General features: G+C 42.1%; 3 protein-coding genes across 5 annotated transcripts; 2 read left to right on the top strand and 1 right to left on the bottom strand.

The window, feature by feature from the left end:
* The first annotated feature begins 3,130 nt into the window (after positions 1–3,130).
* fabp (fatty acid binding protein) lies at positions 3,131–6,233 on the top strand. Its single transcript, XM_017153078.3, has 3 exons — positions 3,131–3,289; positions 5,598–5,869; positions 5,938–6,233. The coding sequence occupies exons 1-3, from the start codon at positions 3,220–3,222 to the stop codon at positions 5,986–5,988; spliced, it is 393 nt and encodes a 130-aa protein (XP_017008567.1). The 5' UTR covers positions 3,131–3,219; the 3' UTR covers positions 5,989–6,233.
* A 1,644-nt stretch (positions 6,234–7,877) lies between these two features.
* sea (mitochondrial citrate transporter scheggia) lies at positions 7,878–10,758 on the top strand. 3 transcript variants are annotated; one of them, XM_017153076.3, is made up of 3 exons: positions 7,878–7,977; positions 9,262–9,597; positions 9,891–10,758. In XM_017153076.3, exons 2-3 carry the CDS (start codon positions 9,272–9,274, stop codon positions 10,516–10,518), a joined length of 954 nt encoding a protein of 317 aa, XP_017008565.1. In that variant the 5' UTR covers positions 7,878–7,977; positions 9,262–9,271; the 3' UTR covers positions 10,519–10,758. The 3 variants fall into 3 exon arrangements, with proteins under 3 accessions (XP_017008565.1, XP_070072403.1, XP_017008566.1); XM_070216302.1 differs by having other exon boundaries at positions 9,247–9,597; XM_017153077.3 differs by having other exon boundaries at positions 7,884–7,977; positions 9,267–9,597.
* Positions 10,759–10,879: 121 nt separating this feature from the next.
* LOC108065157 (8-oxo-dGDP phosphatase NUDT18) lies at positions 10,880–12,963 on the bottom strand. Its single transcript, XM_017153075.3, has 3 exons — positions 12,384–12,963; positions 12,053–12,317; positions 10,880–11,990 (listed from the first exon to the last, which is right to left on the bottom strand). The coding sequence occupies exons 2-3, from the start codon at positions 12,300–12,302 to the stop codon at positions 11,218–11,220; spliced, it is 1,023 nt and encodes a 340-aa protein (XP_017008564.2). The 5' UTR covers positions 12,303–12,317; positions 12,384–12,963; the 3' UTR covers positions 10,880–11,217.
* Positions 12,964–13,490: the final 527 nt, after the last annotated feature.

Raw genomic sequence — 13,490 nt, 5'->3', positions numbered from 1 at the left:
TGGCCTTCCGGATTTCACAAAAATTTAAAGATATTTGGCTTGCCAATTTACGATTAACTAGAGTACCTGCTAGGACCTTTGTCTGCAAAAGGCACTTTAAGCCTGAGTGCATTCAAGGCAATAAGCTAAGAAAACATAGCATTCCTACGGAAGAGCTAGGCTTTGAGCCAATTCATATTTTATCATTTGGTGGTCAGCCTAGAATAGCTAGAATAGAGAATATTACTGAGGCATACAAGATGAGGTGGAAATAGCTCCAGAACTAAGTGCTGAAACAGTGCCAAGTCATGAAGCTGAAATTGGGCAAAATGTTGGTCATGAAGCTGAAACAGTGCAATATGACGAAAATGTTGGTCACGAAGCTGAAAAATTGCACTATGACAAACAAATTGGTCACGAAGCTGAAAAATTGCACTATGACGAAAATAAATTAAATACTTTAATAAATCAAAATAAACGTTTAAAGAAAGAAAACTCCAATTTAAAAAAAACCGTTGAGTTTTGGAGGAACAGGTCAAGACGTCTAGCTCTGGAGAATGGATCTCTTAAAAGAGTATTCTCCAAAAACCATTCATGTGAGCAAGACAAAGACAAAATTGATGAAATGCTAGCGAAATGTAAGCAATTTCAGGAAAATCTGGCTTTTAAAATATCCCAATTAAATTATAAAAAAAGGGAGTTGGAAGAGGTTCTTTCAGAAAATATAATTAAAAATGAATTACAGTACAATGATTTAACTCCAGGTTTTGAAGCTCATTTTGATGAGCTTAAAAATTTAGCAAGCAGCCTGGACGAACCAGACAGAAACTGCGTATTGATATTTGACGAAGCCTATTTAAGGAGTCAAATTTCGTACCAGTCCGGGGCCGACAGAGCTGTGGGGTTTATTGACCATGGCGATGGAATGTCAGACCAAGATCTGTATCAGTGTTGCCAGATGAAAATTTTGCTTTCCCCCTAAAAAATCTCAAACAGTCGATATTTCCCCCTAAAAAATCCAGTTTTCCCCCTAAATTCAAAAATTTACTTAATTTCGAAAATATACAATAAAATAAGAAATAAATCAATATGGCGTTGTAGAAATGTTCAGATTGGAAAAATCTCTGTATAGTAATTTGTTGTTTAACATATATTTATTATTATATTTTGAAATACATGTATATATTTTGAAATACATGTATTTATTTGTATACTACAAAACGAGATCGAATTTGAAGAGATCACCTCGAGAACTTCATTTGAGAAATTGGTTTTTGGAAGCACTGGAGGCATGTTAAACTTAAATTCAATTATTAACCAGCAACGAAATTTTTCGGTAATCACAGTTAGAAAACTTAAAGGCGGTTTCCCAGAATCCGCCATCAGCTGGTAACACTTACACTCGATAGTAAAGTCGTGCGCAGTATTTTTTTGATATTTTTGCCATATTTAGGTAATTTATATGCGCGGCAATTTTTTAGAAAATCAAATATTCTAGTGTTTTTTTCAAAACATTTGGATAATACAATTTTCAAAAAAAACCCCTAAACTTTCCCCCTAAAAATTCTTCCCCCCTAAAATTCCCCCTAGCACGTCAAAAAACCCCTAAATCTAGGGGGAAAACCCCTGATCTGGGAACACTGATCTGTATTCCTCCCCAGCTACTGGGTATATAATATTTATGGCTCGCGGCTTGTGTGCCGACTTGATCTATTATATTGCATACTTTCAGGCCTAACAAAGTAACAAGGCGACTAAAAGTATGCTTTAAAAAATAAAATTACAGTTTGAAAAAATATCGTTACTTTTTGAATTCTGCTATAATAATTCCTTAAATTAGATACAAATTATTGGTTAAATTTAGAAAATTAATAAACATAAAATATAAGTAAAAAGACTGTGACAAAAGAACATAACTTGAGTTGTTTTATCTTTAATTCTACATTCGTATATCAATTTTATTACACTCCCATAAATCTCGAGTAATCTCTTATGATGTATTAATATGGGGTGATTGACGACGGGGTTCGGGATACCGGGTTGCTAATTGAATTAATAAGATAACGCGTAGCAACAAACAAAATCGGCATGCATGTATGTATGTAGGTGGGGCCTCCCACGGGATGGGCAGGCTGGAGATCGTGGGCAATCTCAATATTGCATTGGATTGCCGGCAAAGGAAGTTCTCGATTAGATTACAATTCACAGCCGACTTATCAAAAGATATTCATATGAATAATATGAACAAATTGTGACGAAAGTTATTTATAGGTACTCATTGCACATGATCACTTAGAAATTCTGGTGAGGCTATTAATGGTGCCACTGACCCACAGAAAAGATCCTACAAATTCGTTATAAATTGCGTGGGTACACAGACGAGACACAGCAACAAAAACCTGTATTTATAAAAAAATAGTTTTTAAAAATAAAAATATTTTTTGATGGGTTAAATTATTTTTAGTATTTTAAGATTCAACGGATTGTGATTATGCATTTAAAGAATCAATACATATATTTCAAAAAATAATTTTAACGTGGACTTCTCAACTCGAAAGTGATTAATCTCTATTTTTAGAGAAGTTTAAAGTTCGCGCCGAATTCAAAGTTTTGACTGTATTCAGGAGACTATTGCAATTGTCACCATGACAATGTGGCGTTATTAAGCCGGTATCTTTGAATCAATTAAGGCTGCAGCCAATTGATCACGCCAAGGTGCAAAGAGGGGCTGGTCCGACCCCAGAATCGGAATGATATTTTCACGTGTTTCACGTCGGACCCATTATACGGCGGGCCAATTCTGTGGGGGCCAATGTGCGGTGTCTTTACCTATAGAGCTCTACGATCCGTGCATACATAGAACCGTTAATATTTTTTGGAGAGCGCCTAAAAAAGCTGTTTTATGTAAGAGCGCTTTATGTTTGGCGCCGACATTTCGATGCCTTGGCGGCTGTACTTGGTTTTGCATCTGGTAATCCGATGCTCAGCCGATGCCACATCATTAAATGTTTCCGCTTATTCTCCCGAGACAAGCATCCAAAAACAAACAAACAAACAAAAAATTCAAAAGCCGTGCAACACTGAGCTGAGAGAGAGAGAGAGCGAGTTGTCGCATCTGGCAATGCCCCAACGCAACGCAAGAGTATAAAAGAGCCGGCGCGGTGCGAAGCTTTTTATTCGCTCCGAAAAAATTCAAAAGTGAACGTCTTGTGCAGATAAAACTAAACTAAATCCCCAAAAATGGCTTTCGTTGGCAAGAAGTACAAGCTGGACAAGTCCGAGAACTTCGATGAGTACATGAAGGAGCTGGGTAAGTGTCCATAGCCAAAACACTCCAATCTGCAATGCAGCAAAAATATAATAGGAAGCGAAAAAAAGTGCTCAGGAGAGAGGAGGGAGAGAAAAGAAGCCGAAAACACGCCACCCGAAATCGACCGGCCGGCATTTTTCGCACTGGTGTGCAAAAACTTTAGGGGCGGGTTAGGGGGAAGTAATTCCCCCTTTCCAAGTTCTCGCAAATAACGTAATATCCACGGAAAATTATGAATGAATTCCATTGTTCAAGCATTTTCAATGCACTTTAAAGAGACCCCTTTAAATTTCGCTCTAAATACGCCCCTGTTTAAATCTCCTTATGCGTGTGAGATGAAAATCAATAGCAGAAAGAAGAGATGCACAAGCTGCAAAAAAAACGTGTTTCTCCTCACCTCCTTTCCAACTTTACAGTTGCGAATCAGAGTGCAAAAGGTATAAAATCCGTTAAAGCTTATCTGCGGGAGTCATAAACCCAAAGACTAATTAAGTGTGGGGTCTGAACTTTGCTCCCCTTTTTGAGTCACTTCTGTCTATTTTCCATGGGACCAGACCATCATCATCATCATCATGATGACATTAGCTTTTGCGACAGGTGCCGTATATTTGTGTACTAGATTTTGGGGAAAGTTTCCCACTGAACTTTGTACTAGACTACAAGCTTTATAGCTGCGATCTTTGGCCAAGCTGTTCGACTAGACTACACTAAACAAAAGTGAAGATCATTAAAATGGTAGATACTTTATTACTGTTGAGATCGGAATTGTATCTACAATTTGTTTCTGTTCCTGTCTAGACGCCTCTAGAAGGACGCGTCTGGGGGTGGGACTCATTTGGAAACTGGAGATGGCGCGTCGCTTTGAGGTCCGGATTTATTTACCAGACCCCAGTTCACCAGAACTTTTCGCTTATTCTTTGCGGTTTCGATTTTAATGCTAGACTTGGGCCCCAGAGCCACGTACTTCTCAATTTTCAAACCCAAACAAATCCAATTCAACCTGTCGCTGGGGCCTCGCAGCAGTTATCAGCTGTCGTATATAAATGCGATAAACTATATGCCTATATGTGCCAATGGGCACGATAATTAGGCGCGATTACGGATTTTGCACTTTGGGCAGGCCGGCCCTATCATAGACCACAGTTCGTAATTGCAGGCCAGTCTAATCTATTCAAGGTTCTCCTGTCATATACGATGCATATAAATCGATCTCTGGTACAGTTGCTGGGTTCCCATGAGTGGGAACTTGGAAACTTATCGCGCGACGGCAGTTGACACTTGACTCGATGGGTCTTGACAAAAGTACGGGCTTGCGGTGGGGTTTCTGGTCCATACATAATTGAACATAATTGATTGGACCCCCTTGATGGTTTGATGTCTGAACAATGTTCTAGATTCGATAAAATACAGGTCAGAAAGCAATCGTGAGCCCTACATGTTTTTTTCAAAATGCTGTTCCTTTGTTTCAAGTACATCTCATGATTCACTTTGTATTTTGTTGCCAGATTGTTCCATAAAATGAAAGTCTGATAAAGATAAGAATTTCACAGAATGCATAAAAAAACTTTAAAAAAATGAAAGAGTAAATTAATGATATGAAAGAAACAAAGAGTTTTAATAAGAATGGGTTATACTTTATTCCAATAATTATAAAAATCAAGTATCAAATGCTAGTAATTATTTAAACACGGTTGAATGATTAGCAATCTTTTAATGATAGAATTACCTGCTTATCTTTCGATGATGTTATTACCTATTCCTTTGTAACTATCAGCACTTGAACATTTTACGGTTTATGAAAATTGGAGGGGCTGAACTTTTCCAATTAAGCACGTATAATTTTATAGAACAGAAATAAGTCTCAATGCCCTATGAATAATGATATGAATTACTTCAGTTTTGACCACATCTATATGCTCTCTAAATGACATGTTCACATTTATATATATGGGATGGGATGCAGCGCTGAGATAAGGCGCTCTCGCTCGATCTATATATAGAGGGGCTTGCCAATTGATAAGCCCGGAGACAGCGGAGGAGACGACGCCCGCATTGTTCGTTAACCTTGAGCACGACTTTTGACGTTCCGACCGAGTCTGCAGGGAACTTCATGACTCGGCTTTATTATTTTTAATTAAATATGATATGATTTGCATTGTGACCGCTTTGGGGTCCCCAACTTTGTTGGGCTAATTCAATTATGTGCAGTCTGCCCATAATTCATCTTTCATTCCGATCTTTGATTTCTTCACTTTCCCATCCCACAAGATTTACTGATTTCTGAACTTTACTTCTATTCTGCTTGCAGGCGTCGGTCTGGTGACCCGCAAGATGGGCAACAGCCTGAGCCCCACCGTGGAGGTGACCTTGGAGGGCGATACCTACACCCTGACCACCACCTCCACCTTCAAGACGTCGGCCATCAGCTTCAAGCTGGGCGTTGAGTTCGACGAGGAGACCCTCGATGGACGCAACGTGAAGAGCATCATCACCCTGGATGGCAACAAGCTGACGCAGGAGCAGAAGGGCGACAAGCCCACCACCATTGTCCGCGAGTTCAACGACGGCGAGCTGATCACCGTAAGAACACTCTATTGTCTATATCATCTATATCCGATATCCTAACTAATCCACTCCCTCCCCCGCAGACCCTCACCATCGGCAGCATCAAGTGCGTGCGCACCTACAAGGCCGTCTAAGAGCCCGGCATCTGTCCACGACTGATCTATAACTTTAACCATTGCAACTAACTCAGATAGCCACTATTGTTATTGACTAACAGTGAACTAAACTAAACCAAAAGGAAGTGCACGCTCAGCCCAATGTTAATTTATAATCGCACCCGTACACCCGCAGTCGGTGTAGGTGAGGTGCCCCTCACTCTCTTGGGGGACCAAATTCCAAATGCATTTGAATAAACTATTACACTGAAGTGCTTTTTAAATTCTCGGCTTTGTTTTACTCGGCATTTTGAGTTTGTTATTCTGGATCACGAAAACTGTGCTTAGCCGCATCAGTCAAAATTATGTTAATTTATATTTTTTTTGACTTGTTTCCCTAATTGCCCATTTGTGAGTATAAAAGTCAAGTGTTTTTATCATCTTATTACATAGCACATAGATAATATCAAATTTAAGTGAAATCGTGTTCTATCTAGCTAGAGAGATCGGTATGATTTGAATTTGACAATTGGTTGACGACATAGATATTTGTATAAATGTATCTAACATATGTAGCGTTTTAGTGCAGAAAAAGTAGCATTTTCTCATAGCTAATTCGTTCTTTACCTTTGGTATTATTAATACAAGTTCTACTGTGAATATGGAGAGGTACATATAAGTTTGAGTGGATGTTTAAACCGTACTTTTAGGAGGTTCCTCCCACGCGTTTCCGCTGCGACTCATTCGCGAATTCCGCCTCTGCGGCTAATTGAGAATGAAATACTGTACTGCTGAGGCTTTTGTACTGTGAGTGGGTCTGTTGAGTGCGTCCCACAAGTGTGGGTGGCATCTGTGGGATTCGGGGGACTGGCGCAGGCGCAGTTCTTATCACCGGAGAGTTAGCAGCACGGCCACACTTTCCGCCGGGTTTTTGGTTAACACTCACCGTTTGCCGGCAGCGTTGGAAATACGTGTATTCACATGACTCCCAATTGCGTCAGTCGGTAAATAGTAAACATTTAAGAGTTTGGTCAATTGGGCGTTATAAATTAAAAACGAAACCTTTATCGAGTTGATGATTGAGGCACTAAAATGGTCTGATAACCTGGATATAGCCGTCGCGTGGGTGTGCGTAAACTACGCGCGTTGTGTGTGTTTGTGAACCCATTGTGTAATCGGTGAGGAAAAAATGTTGGTCTACTTTGTGGCGTACAAAAATAGTCCCCCCAGTCAAACATTCTTGTTATTGTTCTTCGTTGGAGCTTTTCCGGTCGAAAAGCTCTGTCCAGTTTGTTGTTGTCTGGCCAAACGGGTTTCCGATTGAAGAGAGATCTCCACTGCGGTGTCAGCAAAAAAAGCCGTATCACGCCATAGCCGTTACTTTGGGGCTCGCTCTTCCCCACTCTCTGCACAGAACAAAAAGAGTTATTGGAACCTAAACGCATTTTCAAAGATCAACAATGGATTACTCCAAATTTGAAAATTGTTTCAAAAATGTATAAGTGAATCCTATATTTTTTTTACTAGATACATTTTGAAATATATTTCAATATAGAGTCTTAGAAAATTTGAAATTTTTTTCTGTGTGAATTATTGAGCGAGGGGAGAGTGGATCCCGCTCCCTGGAGAGCCGTTGTTTACAAAACGCCGACCATTGGAACTACAGTGCTCCCTTGTAAAAGTGAACTAATACAAAACTGAGAGCTCACTGTAGCGAAGTTTTTCCCTGTATCAAGAAAAGTTCGAACCTTAAAAATATTACAAAGTTATCAGTTTTTAAAAATGTTTCGTTTGGTCCAGCGGATGCTCCGCCTAATCCGGAGTTCATTCCTTAGAGGCACTACTGTATTTAATTTAGAGGGAGCACTGTATTCGCTTTCGCTCGTCGATTGGAAAATGGAATTTTTTTCGTACCGCCGATCAGTTGAGATTCAACCGCTGCCCACGACCGCCGTGCTCTCTGTCGCCTTCTCTTTCTGCTGCTGGGCATTCCAAAAATTTAATTATTTCGGTTTTTTGCATTCTAATGTGAGTAGTAAGAGAACAGAAATCCAATAGACAATTTAGCATGCTCCATGAGCAGGAACTAAGTGCAACGTTTGCAAGAAACGGTGGGGTTTCTGTGTGCCTGTGTGTGTGTGGGAGTGGGTTTAATCAACCACTTGTGTGTGAGTGGATGTCGTTAGGCACTTTCCAGTGCCGACTTATCAGTAGGCATTGTTTATGTTTATCCAGATTTCCGATACGATACCGAAAGTGGCTTAAACAACGGCATATTGTGAATAATTATGAACTTAAATTTGTGATTATAATTTATGGTCATGCGAATGTTATGTAATCGCTCTGAAACAATATAATTTGTCAAGTGCAAAGAGCGAACCCAACGAGCCTGCTGATATAGTACCGCTCCCACTCAAAACGCCAGACTTGACTATATCACCAGATCTTAAGTAATCGCTATAGAGATTTTCTAACAATCGGTTAGTGTTTGTGTTAGTTTGCCGATTCTTCAGTCCCAGTTTGTTTTGAACCTTGTCCTCAAGGTGAAATTTCGGGCGATAAATGAATATGCGTAGAAGGTAGAGAGAGCCATTGATTACACTAATGGAAACTACAAATGATAATACCACTGATTATTACCATTAAATTGGAATTTATAGAATGGAAAAACATCTGCCTTTTAATGTGTATCGCATTCTACTTAGACAATTGCATAACTAAGGCAGAATTGCACTTGAACAAACATTTGATACGAAAATTAAGGTCAATATTGGTAAAGGGGCGCGATTCACGATTGCAATTTCAATTAAGACTTCAAGTTTTCTTCGGGAATTTATCTCTATATTATAGGGACATTAGATTTGAAAATTTCCAATAAACAAATGATGTTTTGAAATCTATAAATGGAACTTATATAAGTGGAAAACATCAAAACAAAAGCTATGGGGGACTATGGACTATAGAATGTATCTTCTATAATTCCTTTAAGAACAGTAATCCTTTTTCTGGATATTGTGATTCTCAATAATAAACATTTGTTTGAAGAAGAGTTTCTAATTAATTTATTGAATTTTATTAGTATTAGAGAAGAACAGACCGACACTAAATATTTTTTTGTGTGTAAATCTTCGTGCATAATTAGAAAAACACTGCACCCACACAAAACGAGTCTATTTTTGTGGATCCGTCAACAACAATGGTATATAAATAACTTTAGATCGAACAGAAATCAGCTGGAATCCAGTGAATACCGAGAACTACTTTCCCCCAGTTCAATAAATCTACTTCCCTCCCCAGCTAACTTCCCACCAGCCCAGTCAGCATGGATCGCTCTTGCATCTCCGCCCTGGTCAGTCCGTACCGCCGGCGTCCTTGGATGACGGAGAACGGCGCTGCTGCCCCAGCCGGCGGACAGGTGGGCCTCAAGGGCATTGTCGCCGGTGGCATTACCGGAGGCATCGAGATCTGCATCACCTATCCCACCGAGTACGTGAAGACACAGCTGCAGCTGGACGAGAAGGGAGCGGGCAAGAAGTACAACGGAATCTTCGACTGCGTCAAGAAGACGGTGCAGCAGCGGGGATTCTTCGGTCTCTACCGCGGACTCAGTGTGCTCCTCTACGGCAGCATTCCCAAGTCAGCGGCGAGGTAAGTTCATTTGGAAAATGCTATAGCAATTTTTTTTGTTAAGTGTGTATATAAAACTCAAAATCCAAGGATTAGCTTTAAGATTACTAGATTACTTTAGATCAGCGGTCGGCAGCTTCGTATTAAGTGAGCATAGGAAATGGTTCTGCCCATCCTCTGCCGCTCACGTACACTGTACAACAGCGCTCTGCGCTATAAAATAAAATAAAACAAAATGGGATTGTATTGGGTGCCGACCGCTGCTTTAGATCTATGAAATCCTATGTTATTATATTAATGTATTCTCTACTCAGGTTCGGCGCCTTTGAGTTCCTGAAATCGAAATCCGTGGACTCCCGAGGACAACTGAGCACCTCTGGAAAGTTGCTGTGCGGCTTGGGCGCTGGCGTCTGCGAGGCCATCCTGGCGGTTACTCCCATGGAGACCATCAAGGTGAAGTTCATCAACGACCAGCGTAGCGCCAATCCCAAGTTCAAGGGTTTCGCTCACGGCGTGGGTCAGATCGTCAAGGCGGAGGGCTTCTCAGGCGTTTACAAGGGCCTCACGGCAACCATTCTGAAGCAAGGATCCAACCAGGCGATCCGGTTCTTCGTACTGGAGTCCCTGAAGGATCTGTACAAGGGCGACGATCCCAACAAGCATGTGCCCAAGTTGGTGGTGGGAGCGTTCGGAGCCGTCGCCGGAGCAGCATCTGTGTTCGGTAACACGCCGCTGGACGTGGTCAAGACGAGGATGCAGGGCCTGGAGGCCGCCAAGTACAAGAACACAGCCCACTGCGCGCTGATGATCATGAAGAACGAGGGACCCGCCGCCTTCTACAAGGGCACTGTGCCCCGATTGGGACGCGTGTGCTTGGACGTGGCCATCACCTTCATGATCTACGACTCCTTCATGGATCTGTTCAACAAGGTGTGGGTGTAACCGCAGCTGGCGGCCTGGCGACTTAGTTACTTAGTTTTTCCCCCTACCCAAAGCCCAATCGTGCATTTCTTTCTCTGTATCCATTGACCTAGTCGGCTGTTGCAATAGTTTCTAGTTCCGTGACATATTCCAAGAAAGCATTTTATACATATGTATACCCGCTGTGGGTATATAGCGATAGAAATTATACAGCTTGTTTTAAATATTGAATTAAATCTGAAATATCTGTTTAAAAAACAATGGTTTTTCTTCTTTAGACAATTTTTCTCCGAAAAGGGTTTAACATTTTCTCAAGCTATCTAATCTATCATTTTAAATTCGCCATAAATCCAGTCAGTTAATAGACTAAAAACAAATCATGTTCATGTTAAAAAGCGATTATTTTAATTGGTACTATATAATAGTAAGTTTTCTTTGTAATTTGCTAAAGATATATTAGGCTAAGTCAAACAAGTAAACCTTAGATAAGATCTTTCACCAAGAAACGGAAACGGGTAGGGATATCTTCTAGACATTAATGACAGATTAGCGTATGTTAGCTCAAGACTAACCTACGCAATCCATTACTTAGCACCGGAGAATGGAAAAATGATCGCATAACAGTCGGACATCTGGTTATCTTTAATTGCAACTAATAACGGATAGATTGCTTGCACCATAGATTAGGACAGATTACTCTAGTTTTAGACTATAAGGCATTCAGCGCACCACATTCAGCGGAATGGAGGCGTTCTTGCTGCTAACAATACGTCCTAGCATCTCATCGAGTGGTGCTCCCAGTTCCTGCCAAATGCACTTGCCGATCAGGGAGATTTCCTCGAGTGGCGGTCGGAAAGCCACCAGCAGATTCAGGCAAATACCATCGGAGTTCTCCTGCTCCGTAGGCAAGTGCTCGACACTGAGTAAGCCATGTGGTCTATGCTGTGGCAGCTCCGCGCCAAAAATCTCAATCATAAACTTGCGCAGCGTAGAGTGCAAGCTGCGATTCGGATGCAGTTCGACGGTGGGGAAGTGGTGGGCATTCTTCTCGCTCACGAGGATGTTCAGGGAGTTGTGGGCCCGCTTCCTAGCCACTGCCAAAACACGCAGATAGTTGCGTTTGTGGGTGAAGCGTGTGGGCAGAATGTTGCCGTGAAAGGGCGACGGGCTGATGGCGATTTTCTGCCCCTGATGGTAGGCTCGACCAATCTCGATGATGTTGAGTATATCGTTGGCCCGCAGAGGCACTTCCTTGGGATTGCGCACCCATCTGGCCTGAATGGACTCGGCATCCGCGTCCGCTGGGGTCTTCAATCGCCCTCCCGTGATGCGTCCGGTGAGCACGAAGCGGAACCAAGAGCCACCGGCCGCCTCCACGGCCAGCAAAGTGGTTAGCTCGGCATTCAGACCGGTCTCCTCGAAAACTTCCCGGGCGGCTGCCTCCGTGATGGACTCGCCGCGCTCCATGCGGCCGGCGGGTAAGTACCACTTGCCTGGTCAATAGAGTGCAACGTTAGCGGGTTCTAGAGGTGTGGTTTTAAGTACTCTTCCTTACCTGCACAGCTCTGTTTGGCCTCCTCGATCATGAGCAGCTCGTCGTGCTCGTTGATCAGCACACAGGCCACAATGTAGGTGACTGTCTGGCCGAGAATGGGCACAAAATCGGAGGCGGACGAGGGCTGAACTCCTTGGGCCTCGGCGGTGGCATTCTGTTCCTTGAGCGAGAAGTCGCACAGCTCCGTGGTGATGTCGCCCAGATCTTTGGCGTCCAAAACGCGACGCACTTTCTCCACAATCGAAGACATCCTATCCAGTTTGTGCTAAACGACGATGATGATAATGATGATATTAGAAATTCGGAGTCGTCTACAACTGGTAATACTCACTTTTAGCGCTGAATTTCAAGGCGGCTGACTCAGTTCGTTGAACATGCTACGCCCAGTCGGAATCTCTGCATATATCTCCGTTTCTATATATGCAAATCACGAATTCTGGGGAGTGCTCTGCAGACGCTTGGAGAATTCGTGGCGAACTCGAGAACGGGCGGTATGTGACTGAGTTGCGGGGCTATAATGCCCAATAAAATGGCCTAGACGATGGCAATCAACTTTTGTTGCTCTTGTTGTTCTTGTCGCTACGGAGCAGGTGGCCTCTATTTCTCGCTATTTCTCTCTATTTCTCTGTATTGATATCGAAATGGATGTCAAATAAGCCGCTCGACGGGTTTTCTTTGGGAGAAAGTGCATTGGAATGTGTCTCCGTGTTTGCCAGCTGTTCGCCGTTCTTCTCGGCACTTGGCCAACTCCGTTTATCGATCGAGTATTATTGTTATTGCACACTTATTTATTGCACTGCCATTTAAGGCCTAATTGATTGGCAAGAACACAGGTAAAACAGGTAATTTTGTTTGTAAATACGAAGTAGGGTGGCCACTGGCCGATCTGGCAACTCTGCTGTTTGTTTACCTTTCTTAGTCAGACCATATGCCGGAAATACCCGATAACGCCTTTGCCCATCTGGTATTAAACGGCCAGCCTGGTCCCACCATTTAAATTTAAATTCATCCCGACCGTTATATTTCATTAACCACAAACACTCACATTGTTTGCTCAGCCTGTTGTTGCCTGAACAATGCGATAATGTACATGTTATATGCTAATTTCAACGACGACATGCATCATTCAATTTCACTGCGAATTTAGCCGACAAACAGCAAACAGGCGTTGCGCCATAGATTAATATTAAAGCGCATCTCGTTTATAAATATCCCATCCGGCATATGGACAGACGCCTGTGTGTGTGTGTGTATGTGGTGTGCGTTGCGTTTGCGAGCAGGAAGCTTCGCTGATTGCCGGCAATAAAATTTGAATGCGGAAATTTCATTGTTTACCCAAATCGATCATCATTAAAAGCATTGCTGTTGCCATTCCCGGTTGCCATTGCAAAAGTGCCAATTGCCCCGAATCCATGGCGTATACTTAACGTGGGCGGGC

The sequence above is a fragment of the Drosophila takahashii genome, chromosome 3R, assembly GCF_030179915.1.
Source record: "Drosophila takahashii strain IR98-3 E-12201 chromosome 3R, DtakHiC1v2, whole genome shotgun sequence".
In the NCBI taxonomy this organism is placed as follows: Eukaryota; Metazoa; Arthropoda; class Insecta; order Diptera; family Drosophilidae; genus Drosophila; species Drosophila takahashii.
The sequence above is the reverse complement of the archived record's forward strand: the minus strand, read 5'-3'. Positions and strand labels throughout refer to the sequence as shown.